Raw genomic sequence first — 18656 nt, 5'->3', positions numbered from 1 at the left:
GATTTGCGCCGGGGTCAGGGAGATCGCCCATATAAAATAACTTGGGACTCCAAGGTTGCCTCAGTGCGAAGCACCTGCGAGCGCCGCTTTGTAACTGAAGCCGCTCCCACCCCCTCCGGGTGTCCCCAAAGGGATTAACACATAACTCAAGGTTGGCGTGGATTTCTTTTGTGTTTGGATCCCATATGTTGAGAGCACCCGCTGCAGCCGCCAGCTTAGTCCACGTGCATATGGTAGCAAATGGAAAACAGATACACGCAGATTTCCAGACGTTTAAAATCGACCCCCCTCTATTGGGGTATAATGCACGTGTGATAGTAACAAAAGCGTCCGCGTGCTAAAAAAATAATAATCAAAAAAATCCTAGTACTTCAGGCCTAACTTTAAGAAACGCCAAAGCTGGAATTATCCCTGCATATAAACACCCCCCCGCCCCGCGATATTTTCCTTTGGATGAAAAACTCGCATTTGTTCGCACGGGACAAGTCAGCCTCTTGGTCAGCAACCCCCCAGCAGAGTTAAAACGAAGCAGGCCGCCTGAGTTTGCGTGTGTGTGGATGCAATCGCGTGGCACTTATCCGTGAACAAATAAAGTAACAGAACACTCACTTTGCAAAACAAAAACAAAAAAAAAAGTCGCATGACGGCCCCCACCCCAGTTGCTCCAGAATAAGTTCTTTGACCTCTGCAGTAGTTCAGCGTTCGTGTTTTGAAGGTTTGCTCCTTGGGGAGGCGGGGAGACGATTGCTGCTTTCGGGCCTTGTGCTTCAAAACAGGAGACGGAACCCTCCCGTGGGCAAAACTTTGTGCCCAGCTCCTCCTGAACAGCCTCAGGCTCCTCTCGCTACTTCCCAGGGGCAGGGACTAAGACCCCACCCCCCGGAATCGGATTCAGGAGGACTTCCTTCCGAGGGGACACTTGTAGGATCGATTTCAGTAGCCCGACCCCGAGTCAAGGCGCTCAACCTAACAAACCTCCTTTCCCCCTTTAGAACCGGCTTAGCAAGTTTTAAAGGGGTGTTAAGATTTACCCTCTCCAATCCGGAGTTGAGGAAGACCCAGGGGTCTCCCCCCCCCGCCCTCCATGACATCAGTGTTTCCGTTATGTAGAGCAGTAGAGCATTGCCCAAATCCAAGCCCTGCTCCTCGGCCCGTTCACACTTGTTAAGTCTACACTTGTTGCTTTCGGCGCGATGCCCCCTTCGCCCAAACATCCCAGGCGGAGCCATCCTAGCGCTCCCTGGAAGCACCTCTCCTCTCGCCCGCCCGGCCACTGTCCAGCCTCTTTCCAGCCTCTGGAAGCCCAGTGAATGCGCCCCTCCTAGCCCAGAGCAAGCAGAGAGCCTGGGGCGAGTAGCTTCCTCTCCGGGAACGGGAAGGCCTGCTTGGGTACGAGAATCCTGCAGGTGGTTTTCCACTTTGGCAGACGCCACCCAAACGCGCTCATTGGAAGGCAGGCGTCTCTATCTCTCTCCCCCCCCCCCACACACACACTTGATTTCACCCCAAGGCTGCACATTTACTTGCAAGTAAATCTAATCGAACCAAGTGCGCGCAATACTTGGATCGGGTTGGCGCCCCCCTCCCTCTCAGCAACGCTTCCTCGGAGGACAGGCCTTCCAAAGTGTGCTGGGCATTTCTAAATCGACCCCCCCAAAGCCCACTACCTTTCATCTTTATGATCAGGGCCCGATCCATTGGTTCTTGGCAGCGGATCGTCTTCAGTGATGCAGGCGCAGAGGGGGTAGGATGAAAAAGGAATCCGGAGTGAATCCAGAGCGAATGCCACACTTCTCAATTTTACGCCTCCCTCCCCAAATTTGCTTGACCCGTCTGAATTTGCTTGGCCTCGAATCGCTGCCCACAGTCCTCCAGAACCCATTCTCGTTTAAGTTTGGTCTGGAATAAGTCTTGCACCCCCGACCTTAATAAATAGTCCTTGCTTCTTTAGAAGTGCCCGCCGAGTCCCTCATATTTTGTGCCATTGGTTTTAATTGAGTCTACTTCCATGAGATCTTGCTTATTTCGATTAATTCTTTTCCTAATTTAGCTACACTAGCCTACTAAATTTACGTGGCCGTGGTAGCCAAATAGTGGGGAAAGTGGTCTGCCTTGTATTCTCCCATCCTAATGTCCTCAAACTGTTCCTGTCCAAGGGGATCTCAGAAAAAGCAAAGTTCTGCTTCAGGCTGGCTTCCGCAGCCTCCCTCCCTTCTTTTTCTGGCTAAGCTTCACCTTTCTCACTTCCCTGCAGGCTGACAGCAGCCAGTACGTGCTTTTCTCTCCCTTCGAATTCCAGCAGAGCTTTTAAATAGCCACGATATTAAATCCGATTACCTGCCCAGGTCTCTTAAGTAGCAGTCAAGGAGGATGAGAAATATCTGTTCTCACTGGTTCAGTTTCTTCTTTATTAGTTCCCAAACGTGTTATTCTCCAACCAGCTTCCGTTTTGAGAACTTTGGGGCTTCAAGCCCTTGTTCTTTCTTTCTTTCTTTCTTTCTTGAAATCATAATCATAATAAATCAATAAAAGTAACAACAACAACAACAACAACGTCATATTACAGAAGAGATTCCATAAGGCAATGCCAATGTGTGTGATTTAAGAAGAGAGTGTAAATAAATGTTTCTTGTTCAGGATTTTCCCTGCCCCAGGACACACACACCTTTGCAAGAAAGGGAACTTTGCCTTATACCGTATTATCAATAAATATGTAACATTTTGTAACAAACTGTTGCAGTCCTGTGCATATTTGCCCATTCAGAAGTAAACCCCACTATATTCAAGTCCTTCAACATAAGCACACTTGGAGCTTTGCAACCTAAAACAACCAAAATGAGTGTGTGTTTTTTAAAACCAGAAAATACATGGGATGTGATGGGTGAAGAGGATTTAAACCAGACTCCTACATATAAAACCACTGAGATGGGCAGAGTGTTAACAGTTCCCTTTTCCATATTCCCATTCTGCATACACTACTATTGGTAGGTTTTTTTTTATTCTATCCCTCTAAAGAAAATAAAAAAACATCAATCCATAAATGAATAAATTCTCGGGAAGAACACTGCAGACTGGATTTTGCTTATATAATTACCTCCTTGTAGGTATAACTATTTCCCACAACTGAGGGGTGTTGTTATTTAAATAATTTTGAAAATAACTTATTATTTCTTTACATGTTTCCACAAGAGCTTGCCTTTCAGCATTCTGATGCAGCAGATCAACAGTCCACTTCCTGTAGGAGAGTCCTAGTAAAGTTAAGGACTTAACTGGTTCTGCTATTTAAAACAAACTATCCATGGACTTTCTGTTATTTACTACAGCAGATGGTAACTGCATACCTGCACCCCACAAAGGCCAAAATCTACCAATTGAGAACCCCCGGAATTACATCCCAGTCTTAACTGTGCTTACATGGAAGTAAATACTATTGTTTCCAGTGACACTTACATCCAAGCAAGTATGGAAATACTGCCACATGGGAGGCTGTGATCCTAAGTATGTTTGCCTGGAAATAAGCCTCAACTGGGTTGAGTATGACTTTCATGTAACTAAAGCTGTTGAAATAAATCACTATGGACTCTGTGGGACTTACTCCTGAGTAAAAATATTTAGGATAGCAGTTTACTCTTTGTTCACTGGTTTGTCCATAAGTCTTAACTCTTGTGATGCTCCTTGCATTGCACCTTTACAACACTAATAGTCGGATTTAATTGATCCATAGATTATATTGCTTTGCCCTAATCCCTTTGGAAACCTAGGATTTTCTGTCAAATTTAAGATGATGGCTGATATCTGACAAATAACAGAGCAGACTCATTTGATGGGTCAGCTTGGGGTATGGCTGATGTTGGCTTTTGCCCGTGTAAATTAAGTGAAAAAGAAAGATGATAAACTATCTGTTCCTAATGTTTGATAAATTGTAATAGAAAAGTACAATGGAGGATAAGATAATAATCTCATTCTTACTTAAAATATCCCCCCCACCCCATTAGTGGGATAAAGCAGTAAGACTTAGTTGTGCTGCAACTTTGAATTGTCTGTATCCCTTCTAGCTCATGTAGAACATATTTTTATAAGCTGAACAGTCAAGCAGAAACACACACACAGCTAGCTATCTCCAGTCAACAAGTTCTTACTTATCTGTTTAGTCTGTTTTATAATGTAAATGTTTGTGTTTCTGTGCCTCTTTTACAGCTTCACTTGCCAGTCCCTTTCTCCTGGGCCCAGATATTTTTCTTTAGTCTCTTCTCAGAGTTTCCGGCATTATGTTTTAAACACAGAGAGTTTTTTTATTACCATTTTAAAAATGAGCAAAAGTATTCCTCTTGTGTTTGAAGTTTTCTTTAAAAAAAACCCACTAGTATGCGTATCTAGAAAGACATGCAAAGGATCAAATAATATTTTTTTCAAAATGTGTTCCAATAAACACTAGAGTTTATTGACTTAGTAAAGCTATAATTCAATTTGTCGCTGGGAAAAAATAAGGTATTGCACCCTGAAGCGATATTGCTAGAATGTCCAATTGTTGTTAACATCTTACAGTATTTGACTAGAAAAAATAATAATAAGTCTATAAGGGTACTATCCTAGCATTCTTATTCTTATTATGGAAAGAAATCTCATTGGGGGGGAAATGGATCTTATTCTGAGGGATGTCTCACTGTGTTCAGTAACTGTTCCTAGGAATGCAGCTTTATATCACAATTTTAACCATGTTTATTCAGAAATAGGTTCAAATTGTTTCAGTAGCATTAACCCTAATAAGTAATTCAGGGGTCAGCAAACTTTTTCAGCACTATCCCTCAGACCTTGTGGGGGGCCAGACTATATTTTGGAAAAAAAATAATGAATGAATTCCTATGCCCCACAAAAACCCCAGAGATGCATTTTAAATAAAAGCATACATTCTACTCATGTAAAAACACCAGGCAGGCCTCACAAATAACCCAGAGATGCATTTTAAATAAAAGGACACATTCTACTCATGTAAAAACACGCTGATTCCTGGACTGTCCACGGGCCGCATTTAGAAGGCGATTGGGCCGGGGCCAGCCCCCGGGCCTTAGTTTGCCTACCCATGAAGTAATTCCTCACAGGACTGCAACCTTAAGCTAAAACATTTCTTCTGGGGGAGCCCAATTCATACTTTGTCATTTGTCCTTGTCCTTCCTGCTAGAAGTTTCTAGAACAAGGGTGGGGAACTTGTGGCCCTCCAGATGTTGCTGTACGCTCCATTCCCATTATCACTGACCTTTGGTGGTGATGGCTGAAGCTGATGGAAGTTTGGATCCAGCAATGCCTGGACAGCCATAAGTTTCCCCACCCTCTTCTAGAAGCTTCAGAACAAAAGGCCAACAGCTTCTCACATAGGTTCCCAGCAAAGTCTGAGGGGCAGTTGTCCTGTTCTGGGACAATTAGGGGAGAGAGAGAGAGAGAGAGAGCGCACCCTTATGAGACCAAAGAGATGAGGAAGAAACAGGGCCTTATAGAGAGAGAAGCAGGAATAAGGATGCTATTTTTGAGTTCAGGAGTTGCACTATTTGCACTAAAATTATAAAAAGGTCACCATGTCCCAGCTTGCTGCCTGCCTCATTTCTCACTCAAACTTTTTGCCCGGTTCCTGCTTAGCCTCAGATGATTAGAAAAGAAAAACAGGAGCAGGTGAATGTAAAAAAAAAAGTGAATTGACTGTTGCGTTTCATTGAAAGGACTAGGGCTGCTGAGGAAGGGTGGGTAGAGGGAAGTAGAATACCCACTCCAAGCGGAAATTTCAACACTGGGCAGTTTCAGCAGAAGTGAAAATAATGTGGTGTTTTTTTTTTTTAAAAAAAAGAAGAAGTTGCAGCTTACTTGGAAGACAGGGGCCAAAACTCAAGTGGGGAGTGTAAAAAGTAGACTTTGGCTCTGGGTCAGGTAGAGGGCTTCCAGCCTCCTGATTCTAAGCATGTTGTGTGGAAGGAAGTGCTGCTGATTCACACTAGATTGCCATGGAATACGCAAATAGATCTGTAGTACAAGCTTCATCTGCAGTCACCAGCCTGAATTTAGAGGTTGTTGCTAGCTTACATTTAGTCACTGCTTCAGCACAGCACTCCAAAATGCCACACTGCACTAATGCAACCACCCTTATTTCAGTTTTATTGAAACCAATGACATTTATTTCCAAAAAAATGTGTTTGAGATTCAGGTTTTGATTTCTTTATTGTGCCCGGTTAAATAGGATGCTGTGTTTTAGCACCCTATTTACCAAAGAAATGTTATGCATATATTCAGCTGCTTGGATATGAACTAAGCTAGCCACTATTAGGTCCCACTGAAATCTATGGGAAAAGCTAGTCATGGCTAACTTAGTTCTGATTGATTTTCAGTTGGACTTTAGTGCAACTAACTTGGGTTGCAATCCTAACCTTACGTACCTGAGTGTAAGTTTCATACTTCTAAGCGCTTCAGATTGTTAAACTTGCAAGTCTGTATTCACCTGTATGCAGTCTCCCGTCCCTCACCACCCTATTAAAAACAAGGAGTTTTTAATAATCCTATTTGACTTTTGTTTATAGTTTGCACCTTCAAATTATCAATAAGATACTAATGGTGCTTCCATTTTATTTTTTTAGGTGGTGGCCTTAGGAGATGTCCCTGATGGGACTCTGGTCACAGTGATGGCTGGAAATGATGAAAACTACTCTGCAGAACTCAGAAACGCTACTGCTGCCATGAAGAATCAAGTAGCAAGATTTAATGATCTGAGATTTGTGGGTAGAAGTGGAAGAGGTATGATATCATTATCACTATTATTTTATTACACTAAAATTAAGTTGTGTCTTGGCAGAAAGCTCTATGCACAGAATCTTTTGTTGCAGTTTTCAGACTGCTTTCTTTTGCAATAATCCCTTTCGCTTTCAATATAATTGTATCGGAGTAAGCAGTTTCAGGATTACCGCAATTGAGGCCAACCAAAGTCCATATTGGTGGTATTGTGGTAAATGATTGCAGGATGTAGATCACTGCCTTGTTTTTATGATGCATTTGTGCAACAAACATTACAGGCTGAATTGTGTATTGTTATCAAATGGTTTAGATCAGTCTTCAGAGCTATGGTACCATGATTTGTATCTGCTCGGTATTTAGCCAGTAGTGTCAATGCAGAGCTCTGTAGATCTCAGAAGTACTGTTAGAAATCCCATGGGAACAGTTTTCTCATTCATTTCAGTAGAAAAGGTGACTGCAACAAACAGATCCTCAGTGAATGGGTGAAGCCAGTGTATAATGAAATTTTAATTACTGAAATTGCAGAGTAGAGCCAGCTTGTTGTAGTTTGCTACTGTTACATATATTGGCAGTGGTGGTTTTCTGCAGAGAGGATTTTTCCTTCCTTAATGGTTCCGTTTAAGGGTCTCTACAAGAAATAAGTATGCATTTGGTTTGTTAGTTTAGTTTTAGCAATGCAGTTCATGATAGTGAGGTTAGGAATACACAGAATGACAAATAGGCACCCACATATGTTGACATGGAAGTAAGATATGTTGATGTGAATGAGACATGTTTCCAACTAATTATCCTATTTGTGAGACTGCTAAAAATGCACGATCTATATCATGGTTTTAACACACACACACACAATTATCTGTGTGACTAGGTTCAACTATTTCTTTTCATGCATTTGCATGGATATTGATACAGCCAGAAGAAACTCCCATAACTCTGGCAGATGGAGAAATGTTATTGCTATTATTGGAGGGGCTGCCAGCAATATCTGTGATTGCAAGAACTAAGATTGTAGTGCTTTTCATATACTCACCTTACAGAGGATTCTCTCCATGTGGTGGAGAAGCTGACGGAAATCGCATCCAATGTGTATATATGGTAACATGTTATTTGAGTGCTCCATGCATAGACCAATGTGCATATCAATTTGGCTTATTCAACCTCTCCTTTTCTGAGAAGTAAAGATCTCATAAAATCAGACAGTTGGATCACATATTCCTTTATATGCAGGATGATAATGGTACACCCTTGCTCCTCCCTCTGCAGAGAGGATTCTAAGCTTGTTGAATACATGAATTGGTCTTATCTCTATATGAGCACATACCTGAGGAAGGCTGGGGCTGCTCACATTGCCTTTGCTATGAATTGGCTCCTAGTCACAAATATAATTCATGAAAATTGCCTAGCTGAGTTGATTCTTGCTCCTTACTAATGTGCTGATTTTATCAGGACTGGGATTGGTCCTTTGATTTGTGCATATAGCAGACTTGATTTCATTTTCTTTTTCTTTTTTTCTTTTTTAAGTTTTAAAAATAAATCTTTATTGAGAATTATAGCATTCATACATTAAAAACAATGCACAACAAAACAAACTCATTTTCTATGGAAACTAGCTTTTTATTTTTGATTATTTAATTTCTATACAGCTTAATATGTTAATAATATCTCTAAGCCACGTACAAACAAACTTAAAGCGACAACAGGCAACTGAAACAAAACATTACAAAAATACAGAGTTACATATTTAAATGTTGCATTGATACAAAGTTACTAATACATATGAATCAGTATCAATTCATTTTCCTTCTGACACACTCTCCTCCTCAGCCTCCTGGTTCTTACCCAGGGACCAAACAAACTCAGCTCACATACACAAGTCTCACAACAAGAAAAGTTCTTGGAAACATTGGACCATCACCCTAGTCTCTCACACTAGACATGCCTTCCATGGGAAGGCCCAAAGTGTATGCCACTTTCTCAGGATGCCCACAGCCATGTCCCATTCAGCTGCACTCTCCACCCTCAATTCCAGGTACAGCAGGTTTGTTGGGTTTCCCAGGGGCTCCAGAGGATGTGAAAAGGGGCCCCCTCCACTCCCAGCTCTTTCTTCTCCCACGATACCCTCCTCCTTCAGCTGCTTTTTAAAAAAAAAGACCTCTGCCACTCACACACACATACAGGCTTCAATTTTCTTTTCTGAAATGTGCTTGCTGCTTTTTAGCCTAATATGCAAAACTACATGGTTTCTAAACCTGCCTGAGTTGCTTCTGTGAAGAAGATAATTGCTGGGGGAGAAATACCTGCAGTTGGAATTGTAGCTTGGTGATGCTAACGAATGATAATAATAGGGTAAAGCAGAGAAAATTATATCCATTTACTGAAAACATGAGTGATGCTGTAATGTATAAAAGGATCAGTCATTAAACATGTTCAGTTGTTATATGGAAGGCTGCACCTTTTCAGTAAATGGAATTCTCATTATGATTCAGAGTGTTTAGAAAACATTTTGAAGATTTAAACGTAAAGCTGGTGAAGTGTTTGAGAAGCTAATAAAAACAGGCCTGCACTTTGGTAGTTGGCACCGTGCATAGAGCCAGAAATCAGAGTCTATGCAGTTCCTAAGGTCAGAATGAGAAAGTGAAGGAAGGGGCAGAAGCTGTTCAGAGGAAAATTATATGCCGTTTATTTTACTGATTCTACTCAGTCACTTGTAACACTGATCACTTATGTACAGGAGTTGATATGCAAATAAAGATTGACTGCATTTGTCAGAATAAGTTTAAGGAAGTGATAATCTTTGGCAGGTTGCATGCTAACTATTCAGGTCTGAAGTTTTGGTTCCTATGGGCAATACCAATTTTGAATGAGTGACTAATATATGCTTTTGTTTATTCATACAACCCTGAACTGTTTCCTAAAGGTGTGGCTATTTGCACTGGTTTCTGGCATTCTTTTATTGCATTGGCTTAAAGTGTGAGGACTAAGGCAGTTTGCGTCAAAGGTCATGAAATGCAGACAGGGAAATGAACTTCTGTTAGAGCTGTGTGATGTTTCTCTGTGCATGAAGCTAGCTCTCGGAAGCAGTATGGTACTGTAATGTGAATAAACAATATGCAAAACAGGATGCAAAGGATGACTGAAAATTAGGTATGTGCATATGGTTTGTAACTGAAATTAACGAAAATAACTGGTGTAGAACTAGGGCTGCATCATATATTCTCTGCTTTTGATTTGAGGCAAGAACAAGGGGAAATTTCATCTGTAAAATACTTAGGCAGTGTGACTATTCCCTATTGTTCAGTTGTGGTCAGCAGTTTTATTTCTCTTGGCTGTTGATTCTTTCTCCTCCAGGATTACATTGGTGATACCACTCAGTCAGGGATCCTGAATAGTGAATGTGATAATGTCACAGTGCTAGGTACCCAGTCAGATTTTGCTGCATGGTGATGCCATTGAGGCAACTGAGGGCAATTTACAAGAATAATCAAACATCCCTCCCCATCAGCAAAGGAGGAATTTTTTTTACTGCCAAAAATGTTAATGGGAAACAGTAAGTTGCTTTGGCTGAGCTGTACGTGTAGCTGTCCAGAACAGTTTGAAGCAATGAAATGACAATGCAACTTCGTACCTATTTTTCACTGTCTTGCGGAATTATTGGTAGTCTAATATTCTGCATGAGAGGGTAAATCACAATACCCAACCACCGTAACAATTGGACCTGCACCCACCTGCTCTGAATAAGTCTGTAGACTTCGGTGACACTTGAATAAGACCAGGAAAATGGGAAATAGACTAATTGCTGGGTCAGCCTTTTTACTCATTACTATATTTCTCACTGTCAGTTTGAGGAACCTCTTTATATACATACACATTTCATTTACTTGAGGGACTTGAGAGACAGAGGGAATTTTAACTGATTTCATGCTGTATCCCTAATGCACGCCTCTTAGAAACTGTTTATAAATTATAAAAACAAAGAACACAATGTCTATTGCACGTATTCAGTCATATCTAACACTACATTTTAATTATTTCACTTGCAGTTTTGAAGCAGTTGGTTTTTACTGCTATTGCTAAACATAGTAAAATACCCATTATTTCAATCAACTCAACCTCATTATTTCAATCAATAATCAACTCATAGTGGCTGGGGAAATCCAGCCAGATGGGCGGGGTATAAATAATGATAAAAATAAAAATAAAAAACCTCCTGTTATTTCTTGTCCAATGTGCTTTTTTGTCTACAGAACTCTACTTCACTCCATTAGCCTGAATTTTAACATACTGCGTACAGGATTGCCCCCTAATGTTATGGAAGCTTAGACTCACTAAAGTCAAAACTGGATACAGGATTATAGGTGTAATGTTCTGGATCTGGATGCCCACCACATGTTTTGGAAATATTAGCTGTTGCTGTGCAGTATTCCATTCATCATTCTGTATTTTAAATGTGACTTTATTCTCCTCATACTAAGCTCAAAAGATGAGAATAGATCCTTATAAACAAATAGAATTGTATTTGACAGTTTTGGCTTGACTTCCAATACAAAACACTTCTGCTTAGGAATTAGCAAATTTTGCCTTGTGCCAGCCCATTACTGATAAAACCTGCCTTTCTAGCCTACGCTACTGGCACCAGAGTCCCAGAACACCTGGAAGGAGGTGCCATTGATTTCAAGGTTTGCACATATTTCCATATCATTTGCAAATTGATTTCTTTCTGGAAGTGAGTAACATGGAAATGAGCAGTAAACTTGCACTATATTCCAGTATAGTGCTGGAAATAACTCAGGAGAACCTGGCAGGGGCATGGAGAGGGGTGCACTAGGTAGAGGAATTACTAAAAATATGGTTCTCTGCCTTGTACAAGCAGAAGCACACCTGCTAACACAAAGCCACCACTGGATACAACTCTTTGCATATGTGTGTGTTTTATATGTCTTCACATAAGGGCCAGCTCAAAACATTTCGCTGCTTGAGGCAAAAAGCAAGATACTGTCCTGCCCCCACCTCACTCATTCCATGTACCGAAGTTTACTTGACTTCAGCACTAGCAATGGGATAGCATCCTCCTGTGCCCTGAGGGCAGCAGGCTCTGATTATCCAACAGAGGGGAATTGCCAAGGGAGATGCCAGTGCTACCCGCAGTATCTGCCACCTGAGGCAATTGCCTCACTCTGCTTAAGGATGGGACTGGCCATGCTGTTGGCTATTCCTCTTAATTTCACCAGGAGCAAATGAGGCCATGACCAGTCTCTAGTCCTTTATTTTGTTTCTCCCTGAAAGCATAGTGGGAAAGGAAGTGGATAGATGCCATTTTGGAGTTAATGAGAGAAAGGCATGTAATAAATAAGCACTTTGTAGAAACACATCTGTATCCATTTATATTAAAAATAGATTTGCAAATTACAGAACGCTGCCAATTATTTTGCAAGAAAAAAGGTTGCTGTGTAGGGTTTCCCATTCTGTCAAATGGAGTGGAGGAAAAGTCTGTACCACTAGTTCCATGGAACGACTTTATATAAGTGCGCTTGAGTAAAACATGCATAACCATGGTTCTAGATGGGCACATGACCAGAGCTTGTTGGTTGTTACTCAAGATTTGGCTGAAGTGGAATGTAAAATTTCCACAATCTGTTTATTTCCAAAACATCTTGGTCTATTTCCAGAATCTGGTTGCTTTTCCTGGTGTCATGCTGGCAAAAATTTGCTTAGGCTTTTAATCTTAGTTTTTCTCTTTCTGCATTCCAGTACGTTCAAAACAAAATATATCACTTTAAAAAAATGTTGTAGCACCATGAAAGAAACTAGTTTGATTGATGTTGGGTTGTTTTTACAGCACTAGCAAAGTATACAATACTTTATACAACCTAAGAAGATTGATAATAAGGTGCCACCTCCGAAATCAGTTACTCATATGTAAAAGCTTCTCCCCCACATGGATTGGATGCATTGGATACATACCTACTACCCACAGCATAAAGGACAAATCCCTTTCCATATGTGACTGTTTCTGCGTTGAGGTTATGGTCCACAGCTGAACTGTGTTCTTTGCCAGATAGTAGTCTGGGGTTTGTGGGATCAGGTGCAGTGAAACCACGGGTGGTGTGGCAAGGCATTGTGAAGTTGCATTGAACACAGTACAACAATTTTGGGGATTAAACAGGCCACAACTTTATTGATTACAGATGCCAGTGGGTTTTGGCACACAGGCATTGGGTATGTATCCCTGTATCAACTAGCCTCCCTGCTGGTTGATAATTTGGCAGGGCTAACCAAGGTTAAGGATCATCCTATGGTATCCATCAAATTGGGATGACCCCTCCAAGATTACCATTTAGGGAGGGCTATGGCACATCAGCCCCCTCCCCCCAATCTTGGCGTCCGGACAGAAGCACCTCATCCTGAAGATTTGGAGGAGCCTCAAAGGATAGCCCTGTATAGATGCTGTTGTGAGATTTCTGATTGTGTTTATGGCATGTTCAGATTAAAATGACCTTGGCGTTCATGTCAGGAAGTGCATTCCAGCTACAACATGGGTTCCCCCACAACCTTTTCTGTTTTACATGAACAAGATTGTAACATGCTGGTTTTTTCTAGTGGGTGAATTGGGCGTAAAAGATGGAAGTGCTACGTTCCATTTCCCAATTTAAGCTAAATTGTAAAAATATTTTTTAAATTGTCAGTTTATTTATATGGGCATAAATTGACTTTGTAAGCATGGAAACATTAACAGAGTGAGTTCTAATGATCACAAAAATCACTAGCACTTTCATAGGACAATGAAAACACATCTGATTTTAGAATCCCTCAAGAAAAAAAAATCATTTCAAAAGGCTACTATAATAAAAGGCTGCAGCACTGGGATACATTAGCAAACTATGAAAGCAGCTAGGGTTGTTTATTATTGTTATTGTTATTTATTTAATTTCTATACTGCCCTATACCCAAAGGTCTCAGGGTGGATCACATAAAATACAAAATACATAAAATCCAAACAAAACCAGCAACCCAATTAAAAACCCCCCAAAGAGCCAGCATTTTTAAACAGGGTATAGGATGTAAATTGAGTCAGGCAAAGGCCTGGTTGAAAAGGAACGTTTTTGCCTGGCACCTTAAGGTGTATAGTGAAGGTGACAGGAGAATTTCCCTGGAGAGAGCATTCCACAGATGGGGAGCCACTGCAGAGAAGCCCGTTCTCATGTTTTATTTTATATCCCACCTCAGAGCATTTTAAAATAATTGGGCCAGTATAGTGTAGTGGTCAGAGTATCAGACTAGGACCTGAGAGACCAATAAACCTCTTAAAATGTTACAAAAACATGCCCTGTCTCGCTAAAGGCACGAGTACTAAACACAATGGTTTAAATCAGGGTTCCTCAACCTCGGCCCCCCCAGATGTTTTTGGCTTACAACTCCCATGATCCCTAGCTAGCAGGACCAGTGGTCAGGGATGATGGGAATTGTAGTCTCAAAGCATCTGGAGGGCCGTGGTTGAGGAAGCCTGGTTTAAACCTTATGATGTTAAATTGAGAAAATTCACAGAAGAAAAGTCCCCGTCCCCATCACCTGTAGACACCTCTGTTCATTAAGAAGATGGAAGGGGGGGGCAAGGAGGTACTGGGACCCTTCTGAACAATTTCTTAACATGCTCTAGGAAGATCATCATTACATGTGGGGAGGAAGTGCCCAATTGGCTGCTATGGGAGAGGAGAATTGCCCCAAACTGGGCAGACCTCCACTCAAGTTTAGGATGATTTTTCCTTCCCTTCTCACATTTTGTAGAGTGGGGTGCTTTTTAGGGGGCCTCATAACCAGGGGGGATGTGGAACTTTTTCACTTCAAGGTAACTCATCTTAAGATAAAGGGATGCAGGTGGTGTGGTGGTCTAAACCACTGAGCGTCTTGGGATTGCTGATTGGAAGGTCAGCAGTTCGAATCCGTGCAATGGAGTGACCTCCCATTGCTCTGTTCCAGCTTTTGCCCACCTAGCAGTTCGAAAGCATACCAGTGCAAGCAGATAAGTACGTACTGCTGCGGTGGGAAGGTAAACGGCATTTCTATGTGCTCTGGCTCTTGTCATGGTCCTCCGTGCGCCAGTAGTGATTTAGTCATGCTGGCCACATGACCCAGAAAGCTATCTGTGGACAAACACCAGTTTTCTCAGCCTGAAAAGTGAGATGAGTGCTGCAATCCCATAATCGCCTTAACCATTCAGGGGTCCTTTACCTTTACCATTTTAAGATCCAAGCCATTAGAAATCACCTAGAGTTGCATTTTTACTGCTGACTGGCCTTTGCTTTTCTTGATAGTTTGAAGGGAGGGAGTTCCACAAATGTTGATTTATTCATTTTGCAAAACCTTTATACCACTCAACATCAAAATTCCCAAGCTGGCAGAGGAGGATAAAAACAATCCAACCCCTTCAGGATTCAGCAGAGCAGGAAGACCTATAGAAAAAGACCTTCTCTGTGGAGAGACCTTGAAATCTGGAACGATCTCCCTAGACGTACATTTGTCCACCCTCATTGTTGGTATTCATATGCCATTTGAAGACATTTTTATTTATCCAGACTTCTATAGTTTGATAATGGGGGATTTACTAGCAGCAGTATGTGAATCAGTGCTTTTTAAATTAGTTAATATATGGTTTTAGTGTTGTTGTCTTTTACTGTGCTTATATATATATATATATTGCTCTGAGCTCCTTTGAAGGATGAGTGATTTCTAAATATAATAAATAAATAATACAAACAATAGAACAGCCATAAAAGCACAACAAAACAGATTTCAGACACAGTCAAAATGCTGGTTGTGGACAAATTAACAACAGTGCTAAGCTGTAGAAGCCCAAGTGAAGGAGAAGGTTTTCAGCAATAGCCAAAAGTCTACAATAGTAGGAGCCTGACATATTTCAAAAGGGAGGGCATTCAAAACAAAAAACAAAGGAAAACCCAATGCTGTAATTTTATTGTCACTGAAGGGAAGCAATTGCACCTGAACTTTCCCTTATCTATTTTCGGAGACTAGCTATGTTAGTCTGTTGCAGCAGAATGAACAAAACATTCTGAGTTGCTAACCAGTTTTTGTCATGGCATAAGCTTTTGGGTTCTAGAGTATCTAAGGTGGTCTTAAATACTAAGCAGTTGGGACCAGGATGACAATGGGCAACTTGAATTAACTCTGTAGTGTTGCATTCAGATTGTCTGCTAATTTGTGGTAGTAATTCCTTTAGGGATGCCTCAAGTAACCAGCTCGTCACAGTATTACTTTGATTCTCAAAGCGTTTTCATTCGCAAATCTAGAAACAGGAAAGTATGATAAAAACCTGTCTAGGTGTACCGGCAACCACTTTTTGCTGCAAAGTAAGAGAAGAGCTGGTCAGATCTGTGAGTGCCTTTAAAGGATAAAATGGGAGGCAAAACATTGGCAGTTGAGCAGCCAACACCAAGAGACACTGAACATCTAAAAGCAATGAGACTGACCATCCATTTTCTGGCACGGCTCCTTTGCCTTTAGTAACTGCGTAAGATTTGTGACACAAAAAAAGAGCTCAAAATTACTTTTGTTGCCGCTCCTTCTAACTTGCCACCCTGTTGTTCAGTTCAGCCACCTACTGTGACAGCATACTCCTGCACGTGTCTATTGGGAAGTAAACCCACTGGGTTCAATGGTACTTGCTGCCACGTAGGTGGGTAGTGGAGGATTGCAGCCTTGGAGAATGACCAGATTAAAAAAAACAATTAATGGCACAGTCAGACGGATGGATGGTCTTTTTCTCTGTGCTAACTCTTGTAGGGGAGTGGGGGAAGATATATTTATAAAACAGTGCAAACATATCTGGCATAAAAAGACAACTTGAATGTAATGCCAACATTTTTTTTGTATGAATTGCCGATTGTCTAAGGGGCTATATGATACATTTCAATTAGAATTTTTGAATTGAAAACATGATGTGGTTTGTGTGCCTCTTGCCAGCTCACAAGCATTCTGTTATTTAAATTTGATCCACAAAGATGAACCTTCAACTAAAAAGCATCAGCAAGGAGAAAAATAATGGGAGAGGATTAGATTTCTTTATGGCATTTTACAAAAATGCAATAATATAAGCAGTGCTCTGACCATAACTCCTTTCTTTGAATGCATTAGAACCTCTTTAAACAGGTATTTTTTAATTTTTGTGCATGTGATTGTATGATATTATTTAAAAGGCTGTACAGCGTTCAAGTGTCAGCATCTATATAATTATTTTTTCCTTCGGCGCTCCAGTATGTCAGAGCTATTGTGGGTGCGTGCAACCATTTTCCTCTAAAATGTAAATAAAAGGGTTATAGCTACAAATCATGCTCAAGATTTATTTCAGTGTTCCTACCACGTGAATTCTCTTAATAAGGCACATTTTGCGACCTTAGTCTTCAGAACTGCTGGCTGCAACTGTGCAAATCTTAATCATGAAACGGTTTTGGGAAAGTTTCTTCTTCTTCTTTGGAGCTTCCTGTCTCTGGGCATATGAGAGTGGTAAACAAATATTGCGCCAAATGTTGAGCCACTGCCCTAATTCTAATAACAATAAATCTCCTTGTTTTTGGTTGTGCTGAGCGGTACTTGCACATTTTGTTTTCACTGAGGCTTATGAGGATGAGTCGGTGCGCTATCTTGCAGCTGTTTTTGTATTTTATGTTATCACAGACGCGTAGCTCAGCTTAGCAGGCTCTGTTTATGGCAGCCCAGGTTACCTCACTGACTCAGTAGCTGACATATTCAGCTTGAGCAATGCTGGCTGCCAGCTCCTTTTGATTTGAGTTTTGATCCACATTCTGGTGAAGTCATCTTCTAGTGCCAATCTGCCTGGGGAAAACAAATGCTGACCTGCAGTTAAAAATAGGGCCATTATGATTTATTTATTTTTTAAAAAAAGAAGAATTTGTATTTTGATAGGGTAGGAAAGCATACATCCTTTTAGTTAAGCATCTTGTACTTCTTTGCAAAGACCTGGGTTCATTTGCAATCAGCCGAACAGTTGTTGTTTTAAGGAAGAGAAGGAGAACAATGTAATTAAGCAACAGCAGCTATCTGCTGATGAAGTACTTTAATATATATCAACGTCTCATTAACATTTTGCTCATTTTAAGGAAAATAAAATTGTGTTCAAGAATGTTATGTTCAAGTGGGAGAGTTATTTCATACTTGTAATGTGAAACACAGCTATATTTCTCTTTGGATTTTTATGTATTGTCTTCATCGTTTGCTCCATGACTATGAAACCCATAGTGATAGGTGTCTCCAACGTTGTTTTTGACATACTTTGAGCGACAGTCTCAGCAACTGGCCATAGGATCCACAGCCAGAGCAGGCCACAAGATCCCAAAGTTCCAGAGGCAGAAAGGGCCCGCAATGCACAAATTTAGGTTTGTACAATTAAAGGAGATTTATGACCATCAGTGGCAAACTTTGGGGTCTCAAATTTCAGCAGGGTGTGATGCTAAAATGCAGTGCCCCCAGCCTCTCACACTCCATTCTAAATAACAATTGTGCCCCCCAGGCTCTGTGCCCAGTGCGACCGAACCAGTCACATTCCCCTACTAAATCCACCTCTGTTACCATCACCCTAGCACAACAGATTCACTTTTTTAAAAATGGACCTTTTGCAGTTAGAAAAGATACATCTTCTCAGAGCATCTTCTTCTTCATAGATACTTCAAAACAAAGAAAACAGGTATTCAAAGTTCACTTTCTGGAGAATATATTTCGAATGAAAACTATTAACTGTCTAGCTAGTTCTCATCTGAAAGGATAAACACAGTATAAATGGCTGGAGACTTGAAAATCATTTTAAGTTCTGGAGGAGTGAACAGGCCTCTTGATGCAAAATCCAGTGTCTGGCTGGA

At 41.0% G+C, this 18656-nt stretch overlaps 1 protein-coding gene across 2 annotated transcripts in view; it reads left to right on the top strand.

The window, feature by feature from the left end:
• RUNX1 (RUNX family transcription factor 1) overlaps positions 1 to 18656 on the top strand; it is a 173880-nt gene that overhangs the window by 94637 nt on the left and 60587 nt on the right. For both annotated transcript variants that reach the window (XM_033146987.1, XM_033146986.1), the window contains exon 3: positions 6618 to 6774. In XM_033146987.1, coding sequence (XP_033002878.1) covers positions 6618 to 6774 — 157 coding nt within the window. The remainder of the gene's footprint in view (positions 1 to 6617; positions 6775 to 18656) is intronic.

The sequence above is a fragment of the Lacerta agilis genome, chromosome 4 (genome assembly GCF_009819535.1).
Source record: "Lacerta agilis isolate rLacAgi1 chromosome 4, rLacAgi1.pri, whole genome shotgun sequence".
Taxonomy (NCBI): domain Eukaryota; kingdom Metazoa; phylum Chordata; class Lepidosauria; order Squamata; family Lacertidae; genus Lacerta; species Lacerta agilis.
Note: the sequence above shows the minus strand (reverse complement) of the source record. Positions and strands in the feature narration are given on the sequence as shown.